At 35.1% G+C, this 21,962-nt stretch overlaps 1 protein-coding gene across 4 annotated transcripts in view; it reads left to right on the top strand.

The window, feature by feature from the left end:
- Nucleotides 1-21,185, top strand: part of LOC128988656 (acyl-CoA Delta-9 desaturase-like) — a 33,373-nt gene extending 12,188 nt beyond the window's left edge. For 3 of the 4 annotated variants that reach the window (XM_054410150.1, XM_054410148.1, XM_054410151.1), the window contains exons 2-6: nt 12,583-12,867; nt 14,789-15,125; nt 17,932-18,114; nt 18,726-18,996; nt 20,458-21,185. In XM_054410150.1, the coding sequence (XP_054266125.1) occupies nt 12,600-12,867; nt 14,789-15,125; nt 17,932-18,114; nt 18,726-18,996; nt 20,458-20,538 (1,140 nt within the window). In that variant the 5' untranslated portion in view covers nt 12,583-12,599 and the 3' untranslated portion in view covers nt 20,539-21,185. Of the gene's footprint in view, nt 1-11,211; nt 11,263-12,582; nt 12,868-14,788; nt 15,126-17,931; nt 18,115-18,725; nt 18,997-20,457 lie in introns of those variants that run through there. The other variant, XM_054410149.1, reaches the window with a different exon arrangement.
- The last annotated feature ends 777 nt before the right edge of the window (nt 21,186-21,962 follow it).

The raw sequence follows: 21,962 nt of genomic DNA, 5'->3' as shown, positions 1-21,962 counted from the left end.
AATACTACAACTCGCAGTCAAATAGTCGTTTCGCAACTCAACTTCTGCAAACATAATCTCGACACAAAAAATTTAATTAATAGTGTGGGTATTCGAATGTTTAGATTTATTTAGATTTCAAGTTGGATAGAAGACCACTTAGGTTGATAATTTTCGTACTTATCACTTATTGGATAGGGCTATTACTTTAAAACGTCTTGATTTTTGGGTCAATGTATTAGTTGTCAATGTAACAGATTTTTGTGGAGGAAACGTTTTTGTTATCCTGCGTCAACTTGTATATTATTTGTGTCAATGTGACATGTGTAGGTACAGTAAATCGTGATAGTTTTCTCCTAGCAAAGAAGCGTCATATTTATAAACTGTTCATGGAAATGAGTTGAGAATAAACGGGTTATGTTTCGCATAACTAACCATAGTTATATAATTCCATTGAGTGAGTCCACAATTACAACAGCAGACTCAAGGACTGGGTGATAGACTTGTTGACGAACCCCCGAGCTATGTATCATACTTGTCTACTTTCTTTGATGAATAAACCTCAGCTTTTGTCCAACTCATAGTATATAAATACCACGGTTAACTCAAGGTCTGGGTATAAGACCTTGTAAAATACTTGGAGGTCGAACTCTTCGAACTGCGTTTGATAACTTTTGATTGGAAAGATTTTTTACTTTATCAATTCATCAATTAGTTAGGACTGCTTTACACTATTTAAGCGAAATATTATTGAAGATTGTGATACTGAACAATCCCGACTGGTTGCTTACTGCTCTTGATAAAATCTCAATTACAAAAAGACGACTTGGTCTATTTTCCATGTATCACATAGCTGTTGCTTTTTGGGCTGCATTATAACATAGGGATAAACTGAGCGTAATTTTAAGGTTTGTTTATGCGATATGTCAAGGTAGTTTCATTTGTCTATTTGTCTTGTTATTTAACAAACTTTAAAATTATTTAAACGAAATATAAGGTTTAGGTTAAGTGTAAACTTTTTTGTATTTTTTTTTTAAATCTCAAATCGAAAATTTATTCATTTGACATGTACAAATTACACTAACCTTTTCACGTTTACAATTCAAAAATAAGTCAAAGCAACGCCTAACTCTTATAAGTTGGAGACATGTATATAGTTATCTATATTAAACGCTAAACATAGTTAACTGCTACTATTAACTGTGATAACAACTTATTTATTGATCTTAAAAATGGAACCACACAATTACGGCATTGCAAGACTTTATAGGGCAAAGCGCGAATATATCGAGTGGTGAGGGGTTTTGGAAGGGTTTTTAATGAAGCGTATGTTAAATCTTATATCGGCACCATCACGCACAATAACTATCGAGAATGTATGTAATGTTTTATGTAGATTTAATTCCAAACGGATTGGTTGAGTTTCAAACCTCTACAAGTTTTTTAGTTGGTTTGTTGATTGAAAACGCTTATCACTCGCCGTTCTGTAATTTCGGGACTCTTCGACATATGAATTCCATTGTATATACTCTTCGAATACTCTTCGACATATATTTGAAAGAATAAATAACTAACGGATTATCTTAAATTACATCATTTACTGCTCAAGTAGGGTGAGTGACCCTCATAATGGACAAACGCACGTAGGCTTAACTGCAGATTGCAACTTTCACCCCAACTGTACAAGGGTTAGTTGAGGTACGTTAGTTTGTGCTATGCCCTCTACGAGGACACCTTAGACCATGGGGTTTCCTATAGAAGACACCATAGACCACTGCAAAGGTATTAATCCTACTCGTAAACATACTATTTTGGGTTACTACGTTACATAGTAAGTTTTATAAGTTTAACGATGCTTTATTGTAAAAGATTGAGCAGCTTGGGTCTTGAAATAGATTTGGTATAGTCATTCATTTTGTGAATGGTAGAAACTAATCTATTAGGTATGTTGGGTTTTGTCTGGTCACTAAGATTATGCGTGAGTAAATATAGGATACTATACTACCAGAAAATGGTTGAAAAGATCCACGAGAGAAGGGGAATGACAAAGGACTTGGAAGGATGGGTAGGGGACAGAAAAGGGGAATAAAAAAATAATAGCAAACTTTTAAACTTTGTGTTTTTAAGAATATATTTCAATATAGATTAATCAGCTTTTGAAACTTTATCATTCAAATAAAATCTATTTGAAACACCTTCATACTGCCAGGTTCTATCTTCTCTTATAGTTTTAGTACTATAGCATTGCGACATGTGAACGCTAAAGTTCACAATACGTGTGTCAGTTTGACTTTAAAAGTTTGCGCATTCGACATAAATCGGTAATTGACAACAGGACAGTCTGTGGCAGAACAGTCTAACAATTCGTTACACAACTACATATTTCACATGCCTACATGTATCAATATTCACAGACAATAAGAAAGACTATTTACATTTTACTATTACAAAAAATGAATCCTTTAATATTGTAAGAGCAACATTTTGACGTAACTCGTTCCCTTTTGACCCCCCGACACACAAATCGCCTGCATACTCTATATAATAAGATTTGTACTAATAATCCTATTAAGGCATAAAGGTAAATTTATGAGAAATTCTTGAGTTTCAACACTGTATGTATGTACTATGGGAGTACTATGTTAAATACTGTATTATGCTACAGAATCCTTGGTAGTCACTCTAATGGGTTGATCGTGTAAGACCGTGACACCGGTGCTCTTAAATGAAGGAACTGTGATGAGTGCGGTGGCAACAGGAAAACTTAAGCATTGTTCACAAATTGTCTCATTTTCGTCGCGAAGCCTTGGGTTTAGCTTGCAGAAAGTGTGCAAATATTTCAGTCGTCATGAAAAACAGCAGGATGACATGCTGGAGATGCCCCGTGTGCGCTGCGAGTCCGACCGTTGTGGGTTTTCTTATTTTGCCCCTAAAATCTGGAATATATTGTCATCCAGGACTGAGCCAGGGGTGTTGGACAGTGAAAAGTCGTTTAAAAAATATATAACAAATAGCTTGAAGAATGGTAAAATAAAAAGGAACAGGGAAAATATTTTAATTTTTAATTAGCCTAACTTAAGATTTGAAAGATGCCATTGTTCTATGTCATTTATGTTGACGTGAGTTGTTTTGAAAAACATATGTTCTAATATAAAAAACGCTCAAGAATAAAGACGAAAAAAAATCTTGCTTATTTAAGTGGGCAGTAAGAATAAAACTAGAACCTCTGCATTTTTACTTGTAGCGAAACTTTGTAATCACGAAAATCAAATTCACGTAGCATTCGTACAAGCTGACGGTATAAGGTTGATATTTGAACTTTAAAGTACACACATTTGTACAAATAAATACCCCCGCCACAGCAAACCTGCCGACTAAGTGAATTTCCATTTGTCTGAATTAATTTTAATTAAATCTATTTAAAAAAAAACATTAGGTTTAATGAGTGCCTAGGTTTGCTGCTACAAGGAAACTAATAAACTGTAGTTTTTAGTAAGATATTAAAAGCTTAGTATAAAATAAATAAATTCGCCAAGTTGGATCAAAATATATCCATAAACAAGCAAACTACAACATTTTACAATATTATCCATTAGAATAACACGGGAATTATATATATAATTTTTTTTTTCGTTACCAATAACCTTAAAAAACACTGAAGGTCTTTAAAAAGATCTAGAGAGAAATAGGGAAATTTTGGTTTTGAGGGTCAAAAATGAGAAAAGCCATTTAATATTTTACCCCATAAAACCCCGTTCCCATGGTCCGATCATGCAGGTTCGCGAACTCATTCAAGTTTATCCCGCCTTATACATTTAAACCAAATTTCATCATAATCGGACAAAAATTACTCAAGTAATCGCGTTCACGAATGGTGTTTTTGGCCTTTGGGGACATAAAAATGAAAAAGTAAATCGGTCCCGGGACTAGGTCTTACCGTGCCACCTCCGGTATTAGGTACTTCCGTATAGGGAAATTCGCTAAAAGTAACTATGCATGTCTTACTATGCTTTTTTGTAGCTGCAAACCCTATTTTTGGCTTACATAAATGTGCAAATAAGCGCAACCATGAAATATTTTTGTATTTGCGAAATTAAAAGTTAAGTTCCATGTAGCCTTAAATAAAAATTAGCCTATTTAGCATTATATCTTTGCTTCGAACAAATTTTCGTCACAAAAACTATAAATTTATATATCAGAATAATTGTGCAAATTCAAAAAATGACCATATGGAAACAGAATTTTATTGCAAATTAAAAGAATACAAAATGAAGGTGTTATTATTTTCACCCTTAAAATTTATATTGTATGTAAATGACCAAATACAAAAAATCCATTCTTTATCTCACTTACGATTCCTAAAATGTTTACAGTAAAATTCACAATACAGCATTAGCCATAAGGATTGGTCCGACTGATTTCCCCTTGCATTAGTGCTGTATTTTTCTGCACCCTAAAATATTTTTGTATTTTGTTTTATCTATGGCCAGAACTGCACGGATTTTTACTTAATTAAGTACAATCTGTTAAGTTTGCTTTGTTTTTAAAGTGTAATATTCCGCTTCACACGCATATTTTTTTGTAACGTGAATCCGTCAAGAAGCTATTTCGGAACCACTCACTCCAAGCTTCTAGGTATCACTTAATAATTGGCTTATCAAATAATTGGCACTTTATTTTTAACCTCTTACAAATAATGACTGGGTTTATGGTAGAAATTACTCCAAAACGCCTTCATTATGTAATTTCCTACCAATTAACGACATAAAAATGGACCTGACCAGCTAGAGGTGAGTCTAAGTGCCTGACAACAAAAATCACCGGTTCGATCCCAAGAAAAGTCGGAACTTTGGTTGTTAACTGAGCAAAGCTGCCTTCGGTCACATCAATTTGATCCATGATCATTGTAAGAAGCAGCAGATCTTTGTCAGAAACAAAGCAACAGATCCATTGGATAATCTTACTCCATTTGACACTCATATAGTTTAAAATATACAACTTGGTGACAAAGCTGTTTCAAAAACTTATAATAAAAATACAGACTGTACCAAAAGTCCCGGACCGGTTTAATATTTTCTAAACGACAACAAATAAATCAATAAGAATTTGCACATCAACACCACACTTAAAAATCTACTTTTTTTAAGGAACTATCAATTTTCTGTCATATAATGGGGACGTCCCGCAAGGAGTCAGAAGGAAATCTTAAATAGAAGCATAGGTTGACATGCACATAAAATTAAAGACCTTTACTAGTAGATTACAATGCCGTAAATTCAAGCTCAAAAGAACGCCTGAGTAAAAAATGGCAGCCGTTCAAAGATTTCTTGAACCTGCCATTTTGAATCTTTAAACGACTGCCATTTTTTACTCAGGCGTTCTTTTGAGCTTGAATTTACGGCATTGTAATCTACTAGTGAAGACCTTTAATTTGATGTGCATATCGACCTATGCTTACGTTAACAATTTTTTTCCGATTCCTAGGGCTGTGCCCCCAAATGCAAATTAAATGAATCTTTGAACCACTGTCATTCTTGACTTGGTTGTCCGTTTGAGTTAAAATTTGCGGAATTATATTCTGCTAGTAAAGACCTTTAGTTTGATGTACATGTCAACCTATGCTTCTATTTAAAATTTCCTTCTGACTCCTTGCGGGACGTCACCATGAAGTGACAGAAAATTGATATTTCCTTAAAAAAGTAGATTTTTAGCTGTGGTATTGATGTACCAAATCTTATTGATTTATCTGTTGTCGTTTAGAAAATATTAAACCGGTCCGGGACTTTTGGGATAGTCTGTATATCATATTGCTTGACGGTACGAAGGTATATTCCGTCGCTTCTCCACCAGTAAAGAAAGTGTTACCGTATGTTCCGTTTCGGCCGTTCCAATGGCAATGTCAAACAATGGATCATAACGGCACTGGCACCATGACTAGCAACCTACTAACCTATCTTCCTTCTCACTCTCATCGCTCAATCTCTCATTCTTCATCTCGGGATTTACTTTCTTCAGTCGCAAAGCAGCCAGTCATCGACACTTACTGCTGATTCCTCTCTGTAATGAGTGGCAACTGGTGGACTACTTTGTAACTGTGGATATTTGGGTTAAGACTTGGGGTGAAATGGTGAAAATTAGTCAACCTGTGTGGAATTCCGCACTGCACGCCAAATCGCAGAATTAGTATGTCGACAACTTCTTTGTTCTAGGTACATTTGCTTTTCAGCAATAGTCTCTAGCTTGTGTATGGATTTGTAGTAAAGCAAGGGGTGAGCCGGTAGTGGCGGTAAAATTCACGACAATCGCTGGAATCAGTTGGAATCAGCTGGAATCATAGACCATCATGATCCCAACTCAGTCGCCGATTCACTAAACATCTTGTATCGTTAGTGAAGTAGTTATCAGGTACAAGCCGCTCCCGTGCCTTTCAAAGGGATCAACATGCAGAAGAGACAATTTTGATTCCTTTAAAAAACCGTTAAATGGTTGTTTCATCCTCCATTTAATTAAGAGAGGAAATTGAACTTTACCAATTAACTTGCAAATAGTCAGTTTATGTAAATGTTCATTTACAAATATCTTATAAAGAGCTGGTTATTGGCAAGTCGCAATAATCACTTTGCCCGTTCCAAAATTCAAGGCCCTTAAATTTACAATTGATTTTAACCCTGAAATTTAGCCTACACCCTTAAATTTACCATAGATTATAAAAAAATAACATAAACACTTCCCAATGATTTGAGAATTAAAAGTATTTTTTGGTCAGCTGAACAAATGTTAACATGTTTACATTTTCACTTCTATCAAAACAAACAATTCATCTGAATAAGGTTATGCTAGATTAGTTTTATACAAGTAAGAAATATAGTGAAAAAAACAACAATAATCGATTAACCATCCAGTTAAGCTTTCTTTAATCTATTTGTGGATAAGGGTATATTTAAAAAATATGAAATTATTGTATTGCCACTAGAGTAAAACGTTTAAGATCAGGATTAGGCTCATCTAATATGAAAAATGCTCTTTGTGGCACTAGCATGTTTTAACTTTTACGTCACCGTATTACCTTTTCTGCGAAGTTGTGTAATTAAATAACGCTTCCGGTGTTGCACTAGAGATTCTTATGAGTTTCAAAAAATGAATCACGGAATAACATCCCTGCCCTCATCCACAGGAAATGCAAATTCTTAGAGTTTCGCCCAAAGGCTTCTAGTGATTTGCCTAACGACTTATCATTTCTTCCCCAGTTCAGTGAACTAGAGCTAGAGTCTTTGGCCTCTCACTTCCTCCACCTCCCATTCATCCTGCACCCTAAGTCGTCGTTTCCGCCCCCTGGGCTTCAGGTCATTAGAACAATCACTAATCGTTGTGAGTCCGTTAATGGTGACCTCGTTATTGTCTGGGATATGCGATTACTACTTTTTCATGGTGGTTTAAATAACTTTATATTTATTGCCAATGAAATATTTCATATCGGAAGAGAATTTCATATTGAAAAACATTTCTTAAACAAACATAGTTATGAGTATCAGGAAACTTAAAAATTCTAAAAATGCTATATATTTTGGCATAAAAATGCTTTAATGTGGGGAAAACATTGCACAAACATCTAAGTTTACAAAATAATGGAGTCAAATATGTAATTAAATGCAATATATAAAAAATTCTTCGATGAATGTCAATTATATTGATTTTCACCACACTATGATGTTTTTGGCTGTATTACATACGTTAATTGGTGGCTGAAAGTTACGTTTTGCTGGCGATGCCAGCTGTCATCGTAAATTGGGGACCGAGCAGGTTTTTACAGGCCGGGGCCGCAAAATCAGCTGTCCGCTTACTTACTTAAACATGAATGCATTTTAAATACACAATCAAAATCCATAGCATTGCAATAGAATTGTGTTATTGTCACCGTTGCCTAGCAACTATTTATTTTTATTTTTGCTGATTCCTCAAATTATTTCTTCACATAACCTTAAAGTTGTACAGTAGTTGTGTTGACTATCAGTGTGCATTATAATGGTGGTGAATAGTAGTAATAGGGTACCTATAGTGTGGTGAAAAATAGCGTTCGTACCACGAACCGAAATGGTTTTGCAGCTCTTGATCGATTTAAGTTCTCGACTTCGTCTCGAACTTAAAAACTATCTCGAGCCGGCAAAACCTCATTTTCGGCCCTTGGTACGAAATATACTATTTCACCACACTATGATGTTTTTGGCTGTATTACATACGTTAATTGGTGGCTGAAAGTTACGTTTTGCTGGCCATGCCAGCTGTCGCCAATTTGGGGACCGAGCAGGTTTTTACAGGCCGGGGCCGCAAAATCAGCTGTCCGCTTACTTACTTAGAACATGAATGCGTTTTAAATACACAATCAAAATCCGTAGCATTGCAATATAGAATTGTGTTATTGTCACCGTTGCCTAGCAACTATTTATTTATATTTTTGCTGATTCCTCAAATTATTTCTTAACCTTAAAGTTGTAGTTGTGTTGACGATGTGCATTATTATAGTGGTGAATAGTGGTAGTGTGGTGAAAAATAGCGTTCGTACCACGGACCGAAATGGTTTTGCAGCTCTCGATCGATTTAAGTTCTCGACTTCGTCTCGAACTTAAAAACTATCTCGAGCCGGCAAAACCTCATTTTCGGCCCTTGGTACGAAATATACTATTGATGACTTTAAAAGATTCTACTCAAAGATTATGGAATACTCAAGACGTACAAAACAGATCGATATAATCAACATTTCTTGTAAATATCTTATCATTTTTCAAAAGGTGATTTTTTTAGTGTTTTCTACATATAGCCTTACTCATAGCCGCATTAGGTTGTCCATAATAACGATTATATATGAAAAAACACATCATTTCTATTTCTTATCCTTGGTGGTGTTCTATGACTTTTTTTATGTTTCCATAGTTTGCAAATCGGCTCTTCAATGATTACTAAGAAATGCAGCACAGTGTTAATTCAGTTCTCTTTTATAGTATAACAATTTATCCAGGCTCTCTCGTTTTTTTCCATTGTAATATTTACGCCAACCCAAATTCAAATAGTAACTATTTTATTTCAACTAAGTACGTAAATGTTTGTAGCAAACCGTTAAATTAGCAAACTTATTGACTGTGTTTACAATAAACATATGTCCTTCTTCTCACTTTTAATTTCTGACAATAGCTGGAGTTTCATAACAATATTTGTTTCCCATGTTAATCTTATGGAGAAATACAAAACATTAAAAGGCCCCAGGGCCTCACCCTCTAATTATTTCCATAAAAAGAAAGTTTCCTGCACAACTTCACGGTATGCTCTTTCCAATGACACCAAAAACATGTCAATCGGTTCAGTGGTTTCGGAGGAGTAATTGTCACAAAAATCCTGCTTGCGTATTAAATAAGTAAAAGATTGTCACCGTTGCCTAGCAAATATTTATTTTTATTTTTGCTGATTCCTCAAACTATTTCTTCACATAACCTTAAAGTTTTAGTTGTCTTGACTATCAGTGTGCATTATTATAGTGGTGAATAGTGGTAATAGGGTATATTGTGGCGAAAAATAGCGTTCGTACCACGGACCGAAATGGTTTTACAGCTCTCGCTCGATTTAAAAACTATCTCGAGCCGGCAAAACCTCATTTTCGGCCCTAGGTACGAAATATACTATTTTAGATTTAAAGTGAACTATCTGGGGCATAATTGAGTGAAGCGAGTGGAAGCTCTTACGTACATTGACTCTTATGCGTTTTGTCATACAAATAGTCCTTCTAGACGGTTGAAGCAATCATTTTCAAAATTTTCTACGTGTATATTTGCTAATCTTTACAAACTGTACAGTACTAGGGAATTCCTCGGATATTTCCAAACCTTAACATGTTATTACCAAACTCTAGAATATAACATTGTACATTTAAGGGAAAGTTTCACTTCTAATCAGATTTTGTACAACATTTCAACCTGTTGAACAGATTATTTGATATAGTTGCAGTATCATTAACTCCTTACCTACCTGATAAACACTTCTTGTTGTGCCTCTTGGACAGTAAAGAATAATATTTTGTTGATGTTATTTCAAAGTTCTATTGAGGCGGTCAAGGCTGTCAGATTAGTTGTTGACGGTTGAATTTACTTGTACAAATTTACCAATTAACTTTAATGAGTAATTGATTAATCTATGTGTAATTGTTATTGGGAATCGAATTATTAAGGTACTGGAAATCCACCGATATTTCTTCAGGCTAGTTTAGTCACTTGTTTCCCCTTTCAACAAGAAGATTTTAATTCCCCACAAACAAAATTATTGGCACTGCAAATTAGTGGATATTTCCTCTATACCGAGAGAAAAATATTTTCCAATTGTCCTGCATTTCTGCGGAATCACTCTTAATCCATAAATCCCAAGGTACCCATGAACTTTTGAGAAAACTACAAGTCACACCCCCATAAACCATATACTTAAAATGATCGTCATGACGAGAAACCTTGAGCAAAACTATCCATTATTTCATATAATATATTACATATCCTTTGGTTAATAATTACTATTCTAATTACGTGATTACCCAATACTCTAGACATTTTATATGACATTGTTTGTTTATTATTTCTAACTAATTATTGCCGACTGGCAATTAACGTTGGCAAAAATCACCGGTTATTTCCTTTTGACCCTAGGAAAGTTTTAGTAATTTGTTTCAAGTTACAGGGATGATTTAAATACAAAGTTAACAAGGCTTTGTCTGCAGTACATGTTTGTTTTATGTAGTGGTTACATGTGTAATGTTATGTGTTTCCCTTGCAACGATTTCATCTATAAGATTTATGACTAGGTAACTATTATTTGTATGTAATAACAAACAGTTTTTGAATATTAAAATTGCAATGTTCTTAGCACTGTTTACCTTTACAATGTCCTTGAACAATATTATTGAGAGTTTTCGTTATTTTATTTTAACTATAATGATTATGAAGCAAATACCTCTTTTACAACAATGTATTTGCAAATCCTGTCCAAAACATGAAATAATAACTTACAAAATGTTCTAATTTTTAACTATTGGCGATGCAGTTATAGTTTATTCGAGAAGAGCTCGTTTTATTAACTTTTCACAGCATATAGACTGAATGTTTTAATGACTCTAATTATTACCTTTTACATCATCAACATGTGTTTTAGCAAATGCGGTTGTGTAGGGCCTAAATTTACTTCCATTGTTCTGTATCGTAATGTGGTCTGCGGTGTGGTCGGTACGGGGATTCTTTCGTCGATTATTTTCTGGTATTCTTCATTATTCTCAACAGTAATAGTAATAGTGCTAAGTAATGATTGCAATAAATATTTATGAATGCTCTAAAATCTTAAAGATGTACAGTACCAAAGTCATTTTTATCATATGGCACGTATTATATAATTAGAACTACGCTACTGAATTTAAGGCACAATTTAAAAAAATATATCTTACTTAGTCAAAAAATGTCAGTTAATTCAAATAGTTTATTTTAGATTTCCGTGAAAATATGTGGCCAACTTTAATCTACTAAAGCTTCCACTTGAATATTTTTTACAACATATAATTCCAGACCGTAATAAATTCTTAAAGTTTACTTAGGTACTTTATTGTGTGTTTTCCTTATTAACTAATCTATGAAACCCTCGTCAAATTTTATCAGACTGATTTACCCCCACGAAATTTAATGACATTAAATAATTTACATGAACTTTGTTCGAGATTTTTTTACTTTATATATTTAATTGTTTCTCTACGTTATGACATAATATTCATATTGGTTTTTCATTAAAACATATTTTGAGGAACTTGTATTGAATTCGCAAACGTTTAGTACATTTTAATGGATTTTTCGTAGTGTTTTCTCCCGTGAATTTATTTGTCATACTAAAAAAGGGTTCACACACCTTGAGTGCGATCGCGATTCTGGTTTTGGTGACGACCAACACCCCCGTACGGCCTAAAATTGGCAACGATTCGGCGCCTAGTTACTAAGTGTGACTCAAATTGCTATTGACAGCGTTTCAGCTACCTATAAATTGCTTCTTATAGAAGTAGCTATCTAAACAAATGTTAATACTCGTCGGTAAATCGGAGGCATTAAACACGATCCTGAGAAAAGTGTAACGTTTTGATGGTTCGAAATCGAACCCATCAGCTGTTCCTGATTATTGAGCTTTAAATAAATGATCCTGACTGATGAAACAGCTGATCTTCAGTAACAAAGCTACAAGGATCAATTAATCGATCAAACATTTGATAGTTATACACTCATCCTCCACTCATTTTGTGATACGCATCCAGGTGGTGGCCCGGGAGAGAGGTGGGGTTAGTTGGGTAAGTTGAAGTCCCCATCTTAATTTATAATGCTAATGCACAATAATCCACACCATAATCCACACTGAGATAGTAAACGTAAAACGCATTATTTCCCCTTCAGTATGATAACTACTCAACGTTTTGTACGTATTATCATTGACTATTTGATACTGAAGTTGTATTAATAGTCAAAGGTATTATATTATGTGTACAAGATCTATAATCAAGGACTCTAGTTATTTAATTTTAACGTTTTCAAATTATTGTTACAGTGAGCGCATTGAGCAGTATGGCGCCAAACGTAACAGGATCGCCAACCTCGCTGTTTTTGGCGGGGGCGGAGATCTGCCCTGAACAGAAGATTGTTCCTGAGAAACTCCGCATCAAGTCCGTGCCCACCCCCGCCCCTACAACCACCCCCGCCGCCCCCAAGTCAGAATACCACTGGGAAATAGTGTGGAGAAACGTGGCTGCCTTTATCTACCTCCACGGAGCCGCCGTGTATGGCCTGTTGCTCCTCCTAACTGGGAGAGTACATCCACTCACACTACTGTTCAGTAAGTATAAAAATACATTTGTCAATACAGTCTGTTTTCGAGTATAATGGCAAAGAAAACTAATGATAGACACAAATGGAGAGTTCAAAAAACAAAAACCCAATTCCAAAACAATCGCCACTATTGTGGGGACAGGTATCGCACATACCATAGGTATAGCGAAGCTATTGCTTACTTAGGCAACTTGCATCACAAACACAGCCCGATCAAACAGTTGTACAGATGGGAGACGCTCTCCACAAATATTACTCAGTGTTTAAACTTGGGATACTCAAAACAGAAAACTCTCTCGTGTTAATAGCATTACACGATCTTAGAAAGCGAGCGTTTCTTTATGTAACAAAAGTTAAAAACACTTGATAGCAATCCCGTCAAAGATAATATCAGAAAGCATTGAGGTTGAAAATAATCTGATATGCTGAAGTGTATCACGGTCTACAAAATATAAACAATTATTTCTTCTCAAATTTTGCGTGTTGTTGATAATGTTGAACTTATTTCCAATGCATGTATTTTAAAAATGATTTTTTCATTCTTCTAGGTTTTTGCCCGGAATCGTTTTCAACATTACTTGAGGCTAGGTCTAGAGGGGGGTCGCGATGTTATCACTTAGGTATAAAATCCATTGGTGATTTGGCGGGATTCGAACTTGGGACCACAGGTACCGAGGCCCCGCACTCTACCACTAGAACAGCTCGCTCCACATACTCGTAAACACACATAAATTTGCGTAAAATTAAAAATGAAGTCATCGTTTTCAAAAAAATATAATGGTTTGGAAACAGACAAATTTGGTCAAATGCTGGATAGAAATTTTGTTTGTATTTTACGTAATTTACGTACATCAGAGATTAATTGATCAATTGATACTGTGCGTTAATTGTTCTGCATTTATAATTTAAGTTAATATTTCATAACCTGCTAAACGGATGGCGTAAAATATTCAGCACTTAATAGAGGAAATCAATTAAGTGTTTTTGATGTTCAACCAAACTTCGCGTTTACCTTTGGCGCCTTTTTTTGATGTTAACAATCTATTTCAAAAATGTTTGTTTCTCTTGTGGTTGGCCATATATAAAATACATGATTATAGTTCGGCCGCTTAGAAAACGACCTGCGCGCTAATGCTAAACCAATGCTGGAGGAGGTCGCTTTCTAAGCGGCCGAACTATAGTAATCGTTTTAACTGTATGCTTCGCAATAGCTAGTTTCGGTTGTGCTAATTTAAAAATGTCCTCTACCGGAAGTGACTAAATACCAGTACGAGGGAATGACGAGCCAGTCTCCCTCTAACTCGTCCTAGATTCTAATGGGAATGATTCATGGAATTGTCACTGATTCAGGAATGAGCCTGGAATAACATGTCAGGTAGAAACGTGCATTTGTAAAGGAGTAAACATTTGAATGTCTTCCTGTCTACTTCTTAGGAGGATTAAGCTAAAAATGTAAGCATCAATCTTTTTCCAGGTAAAAGGAAACATCAACTTATTTGTTACTTGATTTATTTTTTACACTGAAGTGACATTTAGTTTATTTAGCTGTGAAACATTTTTGTTGAAAAAATCACAGTTGGATGTGGTGCTGTCAAAATTCTATTGTCTCCCTCAGTATTTGATGCTATGATCTAGGTGCTATATAAAATATGTTGTACTGTATTTTGCAATAGGTATTTCCCCCAGTCCGGTTTGTCAAAAAATGAGCTGCCGGCCTCAGGCTCTGCTACGCTAATGTTTATCATAAAACTGGAAACAGATTTAACATGAAGATGCAATGGACCTTTGCCTTCATACAAAGGGTATTTGAAAATGTAAATATTGTACTAGCAACCAGAACCTATCATTTCTGGGCAAACGAGACTTACAAGTAGCCTCAACGCTGAAATTGTACAAAGTAGAGTTACAAATCCTGATCTCTGTTGCAGGCATGTCCGTCGGCTTCGTCTGCGGCCTAGGCATCACAGCAGGCGCTCATCGGCTATGGGCACACAAGGCCTACAAGGCAAAATGGCCTCTACGTCTGCTGTTGGCCTTCTTCCAGACAGTGGCCTTCCAGAACCACATTTACGAGTGGGTTCGCGACCACCGTGTTCACCACAAGTTCACCGACACCAACGCCGACCCGCACAACTCCAGGAGGGGGTTCTTCTTCTCACACATGGGTTGGCTAATGGTCCGCAAGCACAAGGATGTAATTGTCAGGGGCAAGACGGTCGACATGACCGACCTGGAGAAGGACTGGGTGGTGGTGTGGCAGAGGCGGTGAGTGCTAGGAACAAGCTATACACCTTGCTGTACACAAAATACTAATGCAATTAAATTATTCGTCAGTCAACCGGCTATGGTGATGTCTTTGAAATATATGAGGGCAGCTGGTTCCCCAAATGGATAAGATTCTGGTCCTATTTACCATTGGGCTATCGAATTATGGTGTCCAACAAAATATCAAATTAGATGGTAACAAGATTTGGAGCGATCTAGTTTCAAAACTAGGTAAAAACACCAATAACGTAGAAAAATCTAAAAATTACGACTACAACTATAAAAAAGGTTGAAATATAAAACTCCAGTGCATATAAATAAAATATACGCCATTTAAATAAAGTAATTTAGCGGTTTCTTTAAGTCCTGTGTGGTACATCACAATTTTGGAGATTACTATAATACAGTAAACTCTGTCAAATTGCATTGAAAATTAGCAAACCGTACTACGTAAGCACTACTGTCAATTATCAATTATCAATTAGTTAAGATGGGGACGCCACTATGTGCGTATTTTAACCCAAATATGAGTGAAGGATGAGTGTAGGATGAGTGGCGCGATCTTGTAGTCTTGTTAGTGACTAAGGCCGACATGTTCCTTAGACACAGCTGTTAATTAATAGCCCATACAGCTAATGGCAACTAAGGGACCTACAGTTTATAGTGGAATCCGAACCACATTTTTCCTTGTAATTTACAAATTGGTCTAATTATCAGGATAGTACTGCGGATAGTCGTAGTACTCACTAGTGCGGACGTTAATCCACACCAGGGAGCATCGCATCCACAGTGCATCCCTATAAATATCCACAATTCGTGACCTCCTAGTAGCTGGATTACAAGACGACGCCACCCGTCCCAGTCTACATTGGACATATTTTTACATTGTGTTTGTCAACGCCAAAGGCTTGAACATGTTTGAAATTAAATTGTAAGATTTATTTCCTCCAAATCTGTTGTTTAAAAGCGTCGATAATTGATACTCCAATGATATTTCAATCGAGTAGAGAAATCGATCTTTACAGAATCAGCTTGGTCTCCTTTATTCAAAAACTTTCGACGCAAACTCTTTAAAGTTGTACCATAGATCCTTGAACATCCTTTGTTGTATTTTACCTTCAGGACCTGCAGCGATTGCATGAACCCGACTCACTAAAGAAACATCCTTCAGATTGTTGACCCATTACTTAAACGAAAGTACTCCAATATCTCGCACTTTGGTGAAAGGGCTCCATAGCCAAGGGTCAAACTGTTTACTTACTTCCAAGGCCTCATTATTTATAACTAGAGCCATCCGACACGAGAATAACTCGACCGGGAGCTGTAAATACTTAACAAACATATGCTGAGGAATAATCGCTACGAGTTTAACTTTTAATGAGTATTACGAATAAACATAGATTTGCCTTAATGTTATTTAGCCACTATCAATCTGTTGGCGATAAACATTTTAAAAGATTGACGATTGAGGTTTTTAAATATTGGTAGAATAAATTACATTTTTCTTACAGTAATCCGACAAAGTTGGCTTCCTTGTACTAGAAAGCTGCTAATTGTTGCATTTACTTACTTTGCCGCATACTTTTTACATTGTAGCACAGTTTTTACTTTGTCGCACACCAGTATTACAACCAACCAAAACAAAACAGCGAGCTTTTATTATGCATGTAATCCGTGTACGCTTGGAAATAGGTTGGCAACACTTAAAGATACTACGACTATGATCAGCTGGTGCATCGTTTCCCATTTCGTTCAATGTTTGGATTTAACCTAACCTAAAAACTTGTCGTACAGTGTTTGAAAGATTCATATGATTCATTATAACTGTACGAAAAATATAATGTGTAACACGAGTGCAAACTCCCTCTAGTTATACAAATAACCATTTAAATAAGTATTTTCACTTGTTTTGGGGAACCATGAATTATTTCGTTACTAAGGTGAACCAATTAATATTGAGGTTTCTAATTTTTTCATTGGATTCATCACCGATCAAATCTGCTGAGGAATGGTCTACAATTATGTGTGAAATTCCGTCTACGATGACTTTTTATGAATAACAATTTTATAAAGCGTTACCTTTCCTCCGAACACAGTGACTCAGTTAAACACAAAACATCATTATTAAAAGTAGTCGAATCTTGGCCGGCGATCAAAATCATCTCAATATTAAATTATTGAGAACTTACTCACTTTTGAACATTTAACCCCCAATAGCATTCATAATCTTTTACACTTTTTTCAGACCATTCTTTCCATCCTTATGTATAATTTTCACGATTGTATACACTTTATTGATACTATCTTTCGTATATTTAACACCCTTGCTTTCCTTTTCTACATTCCTTCTAATTTATTTACAACTTAGTTCCAATCCATCCTTGCTCTCCTAACTTGTCCTTGCTTTCTCATTTACTAGCTTTGTTTATGGTTTCACTTCCTCTCCTTATTAAATTTCCTTATTCAAATATTAAATTTCATTACGTTTTTATGTACTAACATTCATTGTAGAATTGCTTCATTCTTCCTATTCACTTCATTGCTGCAGATTATTGCAATTCTCTTATGCAACCCCTTGTATAAGAAATTATGAATCAATTAATGCAATACCCTTTGCAGATATAACATTTTTTTACCGCTTAATGCTGCAGACCATCATGCATTCCTTACAACACTATCATTTTCTATATACATCCTTTTATCATGAATTGGTTCATGCACTTTCCAATGCAGACCACCAATTTGAACAATTTCATGTAATACCCTCAGTTGCAGATTACCACGAGTCACTTTATTCATGTTGCAGATTATATCTGCTCCTGCTGCCTATTTGCTGTTTCGCGCTGCCCACCTGGATACCCATGCATTTCTGGGGCGAATCGTTCTGGACGGCATGGAACCTCAACATCTTGCGGTACACCCTGAGTCTTAACGGAACATGGCTTGTCAACAGCGCTGCTCACATCTGGGGCATGAAACCTTACGACAGGTCAGTCGTAAAAGAAAGTAAAAAAAAAGTAAAGTAAAGTCACCAGAAAGTATAGGATGTTCAATAGTTGGCGTGGTTTAACGTCGATGAATTAGGATTTATTTCAAAATTTATTGTACTTGGGTTTATTGAGCTATACACGTGGAAAATGTGTACATAGCAAAAACTATTTATGAACATAAATTTAAAATTAAGGATTACAATAGGAAACAATTTTGTAATTTTTTTTGTATTTTGAATATACGGTGAACACTAAAGATGACCATTTATGTTTGAAGCAGCTTGAATTTAGCATTATTGCATTTGCTCAAATAATTTAAGTCGGTGTTGTTGCTCTTTTAATATGATCTTTGTGTGATTTAGAATTGAGATAAATATTCAGATTGATGTTAAAAGGTAGGGATACTCAAAACACCTCACTGTACATTAGAGCTGACAAGCAAAAATAAATAGATCTAATGAATCCTCTGGTATCCAAAACCTTTGTCAGATCCCTGTCAAATTGAGAAACTTTCAAGCTGTTCAGGTAGTTAGGACTTTTAACCATACTAAAACTGTAAGACAACGTCACACAGTAACTCTTCAATAACCGATGTGACTTTTCCCTCCAGAACTATCAGCCCGACAGAGAACGCGTCCGTGGCTCTGCTCGCTCTGGGCGAAGGATGGCACAACTACCATCACGCGTTTCCCTGGGACTACAAGGCTGCCGAGCTGGGCAACTACACCCTCAACTTCACCACCATGTTCCTGGACGTCTGTGCGAGGCTGGGCCTGGCCTATGACCTGAAAAAGGCCTCTGACGAGCTAGTGAGGAAGAGGATCCTGCGGACAGGAGACGGCAGTCATAAGATCAGCCATGAGCACAGTCATGAGGGCGAGGTGAGGATTGGGTAGTGCTAAGTGTTGTGGATTGGGGTATCTGGTAAATAAGTAGAAAATCGACTAAGTAAAAAGAAAAGTAATTAAATAATTAAATAATCAAATTTTGGATCCGAGTATTACGAAAGACTTAATAGGGAATAGTGGTCGAAGTAAGGGGACAAACTTGTCTAGTACTAAAGCTGGGACTTCAGTTTCTGAGGTCCTGGGTTCAAATACCGCAAATCAATGGATTTTATCTAAGTGATAATGGCGCAACCCTCTAGGAATAGCCTGAAGTAATATGTAAAATAGTTCTGATCTAGAACCTAGCGTCCTAGGATGCCCTTACAGCCTAATGGGACATAAAAAGTGGCTATAGTAATACCAGAAACAAAAGAACCCTGGGCCGTTTCGAGCCGCGCAGGTTTGAATGGTACGCCACATCTACCGGCGCGAACCACGTGATCTTTTCGTTTCTGCGCAGGTTGTTTTGTTCTTGGTATGTCTATAGTGGTCAAAGTAAAAGTGTTTAATGTGCAATCTAGGCAGGGAAATATTTAATATTTTAAAGGACAAATTAACCTAAGTAACCTTAAAAACAAAAGCCGAAATTAAAAATGTCATGTAGATAATTAATTACACTTAATTTGCATGTGGTACAGATCTTACTAAATATATAAAGGGGATAGGGGTTGAAATATAATTGTACGGTGTGTGACAATTTCAATGTACCAAAGTTTGTAAAACAAAAACTATGTATCATTGCATATGGGTAATGCATTTTCTTGAGTTGAAGAATGTAAGGCCATAGACAAGGGAATAAGTAAAATACTGTATAGGGCTGCGGTTGGTTGGTCTGGTAGGTAAAGCGAGGGACTTCTGTCATGGTGACTTGGGTTCGATCACCGCTAATCGCCAGTGGCTCTCATCTATATAATATTGCCTGGAGGTGGTTCAGTAGAGTATATAGTATTCTATAGTCCCTGGTTCGGCCCCTGGCTGAAGTTACTGGCAAACCGATCTACATATTTACATAATATCTATTATACATACAACATACAAAATCTAAACAAAAAAATATTAGTTGAAGAAATGCGTATATTGAGTTTCTTTGTAAGATAAAAACACTCAACGTACATGTCTGAAATATAATTTTGCTGGAATATGTCATTGTTTGGAGTATAGCGATCTAGTATCATGGTTTAAAAAATTATTTTAAATTTTTTTTGTGAGTGAAATTCTTAGTTAAAAGTTCTACTACAATTTTCCACAATGTTTTAATAAAACTCACTATGCATATTGATATGTAAAAATATATTTATATTAGATCTCTAAACATATATTATTACGGTCAGCTCGTGATTAATGGCCTAATTGTAAAACATCATTTTGATAAGCATACTTAACCAAGCCTAGTTTAGTATATTTTTGTAATAATTTCTTCCTGAATGCAATATTTTTATTCGGTGTTTTTTACAGGTTTGGGGATGGGGAGACAAAGACATGGATGAAAGTGAGAAAGACCTCGTCGACGTGGTAAACCCGGCAAAAGAAGAATAAGAATAAACAACATTATGTGTAAATACGTCACCGACAGGTCGACACCAAATCTAAGTCAAACTTGGAGAATTCATTTCGAGAAGTTCGGTTTTCCAAAGTTTTTCAACTGGCTCTCAAATTGTGTGTTATGTTTCAGTATTGCTACTGTTAGATTAGTTTTAGAACGTGTACATATTTTGAGACTATGGGCAAGATATTAAAATTTATCTATTAAAATCTATTATATCGGAATACTTTTCTCAACTTGATGCATTTTGTAAATATTTGAATTGCACTGTCACAATGACTTTCTTAATATTTCTGAAATGTTTATTGATTAATTATTTTTTTTTTTGATGAGTTAATCTTGTTTAAACTAGTTGTATAATATCTCCAATGATATCGGAAAATAAATGGTTACTTATTGTTTTAGGAAGAATCACTCCATAGTGATGTTTTCACTTTTGTCTTATTATTTTCTTCTTTTGGGCATTCATAATTAATTGCCAGCTGTTATTTATTGCTTTAAGTTTATTTCTTGTCATTATTGGTATTTTATTTTCAGCCTTAAATATGCGAGCTGATGTAATTATTAGTGTGAATTAGTTTTAATGTTGTAGTTGTAGTCTGTTTCAACTGTTATTTAAATAAACTTTTTCGTTTTAAATGCTGTGGTGTTTTTAAGAATTATTTTTATCCTTGCAAACTTGTTTTTAAATATCAATAATCGTTTTTAGGAGTAAAATAAAATATTATATTATCTATTTACCTGTGTTTCCTATATCAAATCAAATTTTGTTAGCTGCATAGCGTTTTTTTTTTTAATTTATATATTGAAGATAAACATAAGTCAAAGTTTGATTTCATTAATTGACCACATTGGTTTTATTTTATCTTTTATTCCAACCATAAATTAAAAATAAGAATGTTAATAAAGCATTTGACTATTAAATTAAAACAACAATATCCAATATATATATGTATAATGACTCCAATATATGTATAATGACTTTGTTAAGACAGCTGTGTACATTGTGAAAGATCCATTGTTGTGGGATACAGTATTTTAAGCTGAATATGAAATACCCCCGCCGCAGCAAACCTGCAGACTAAGCGAATTTCCATTTGTCTGATTGGATTTACACAGAAATGTCTACTTAAATATATAACATTTATTCCCTATTTAAATAGAAATTAGTTTAACAAGTACTTAGGTTTGCTGCATCAGGGAGGGTAAAACTTTTTTTTTGTAAATGTTAATAGTTAGTAAGAAATAAAAACATTTTCCAAATTTGATCAAAATATGTTCATAAACAAGCAAACTACAACAGTTTACTTATTCTCCATAAGAATAACATGGGAATTTTAAATTTACATTTTTTTGGAATTTACTCCGTAACCATTAGGCGCATAACAACGCTTCAATATACTAAATTATTTGTTTT

This window comes from Macrosteles quadrilineatus, unplaced genomic scaffold, assembly GCF_028750875.1.
Source record: "Macrosteles quadrilineatus isolate MER2022 unplaced genomic scaffold, UCM_ALF_1.0 Scaffold_3__2_contigs__length_128488019, whole genome shotgun sequence".
Taxonomy (NCBI): domain Eukaryota; kingdom Metazoa; phylum Arthropoda; class Insecta; order Hemiptera; family Cicadellidae; genus Macrosteles; species Macrosteles quadrilineatus.
The sequence above is the reverse complement of the archived record's forward strand: the minus strand, read 5'-3'. Positions and strand labels throughout refer to the sequence as shown.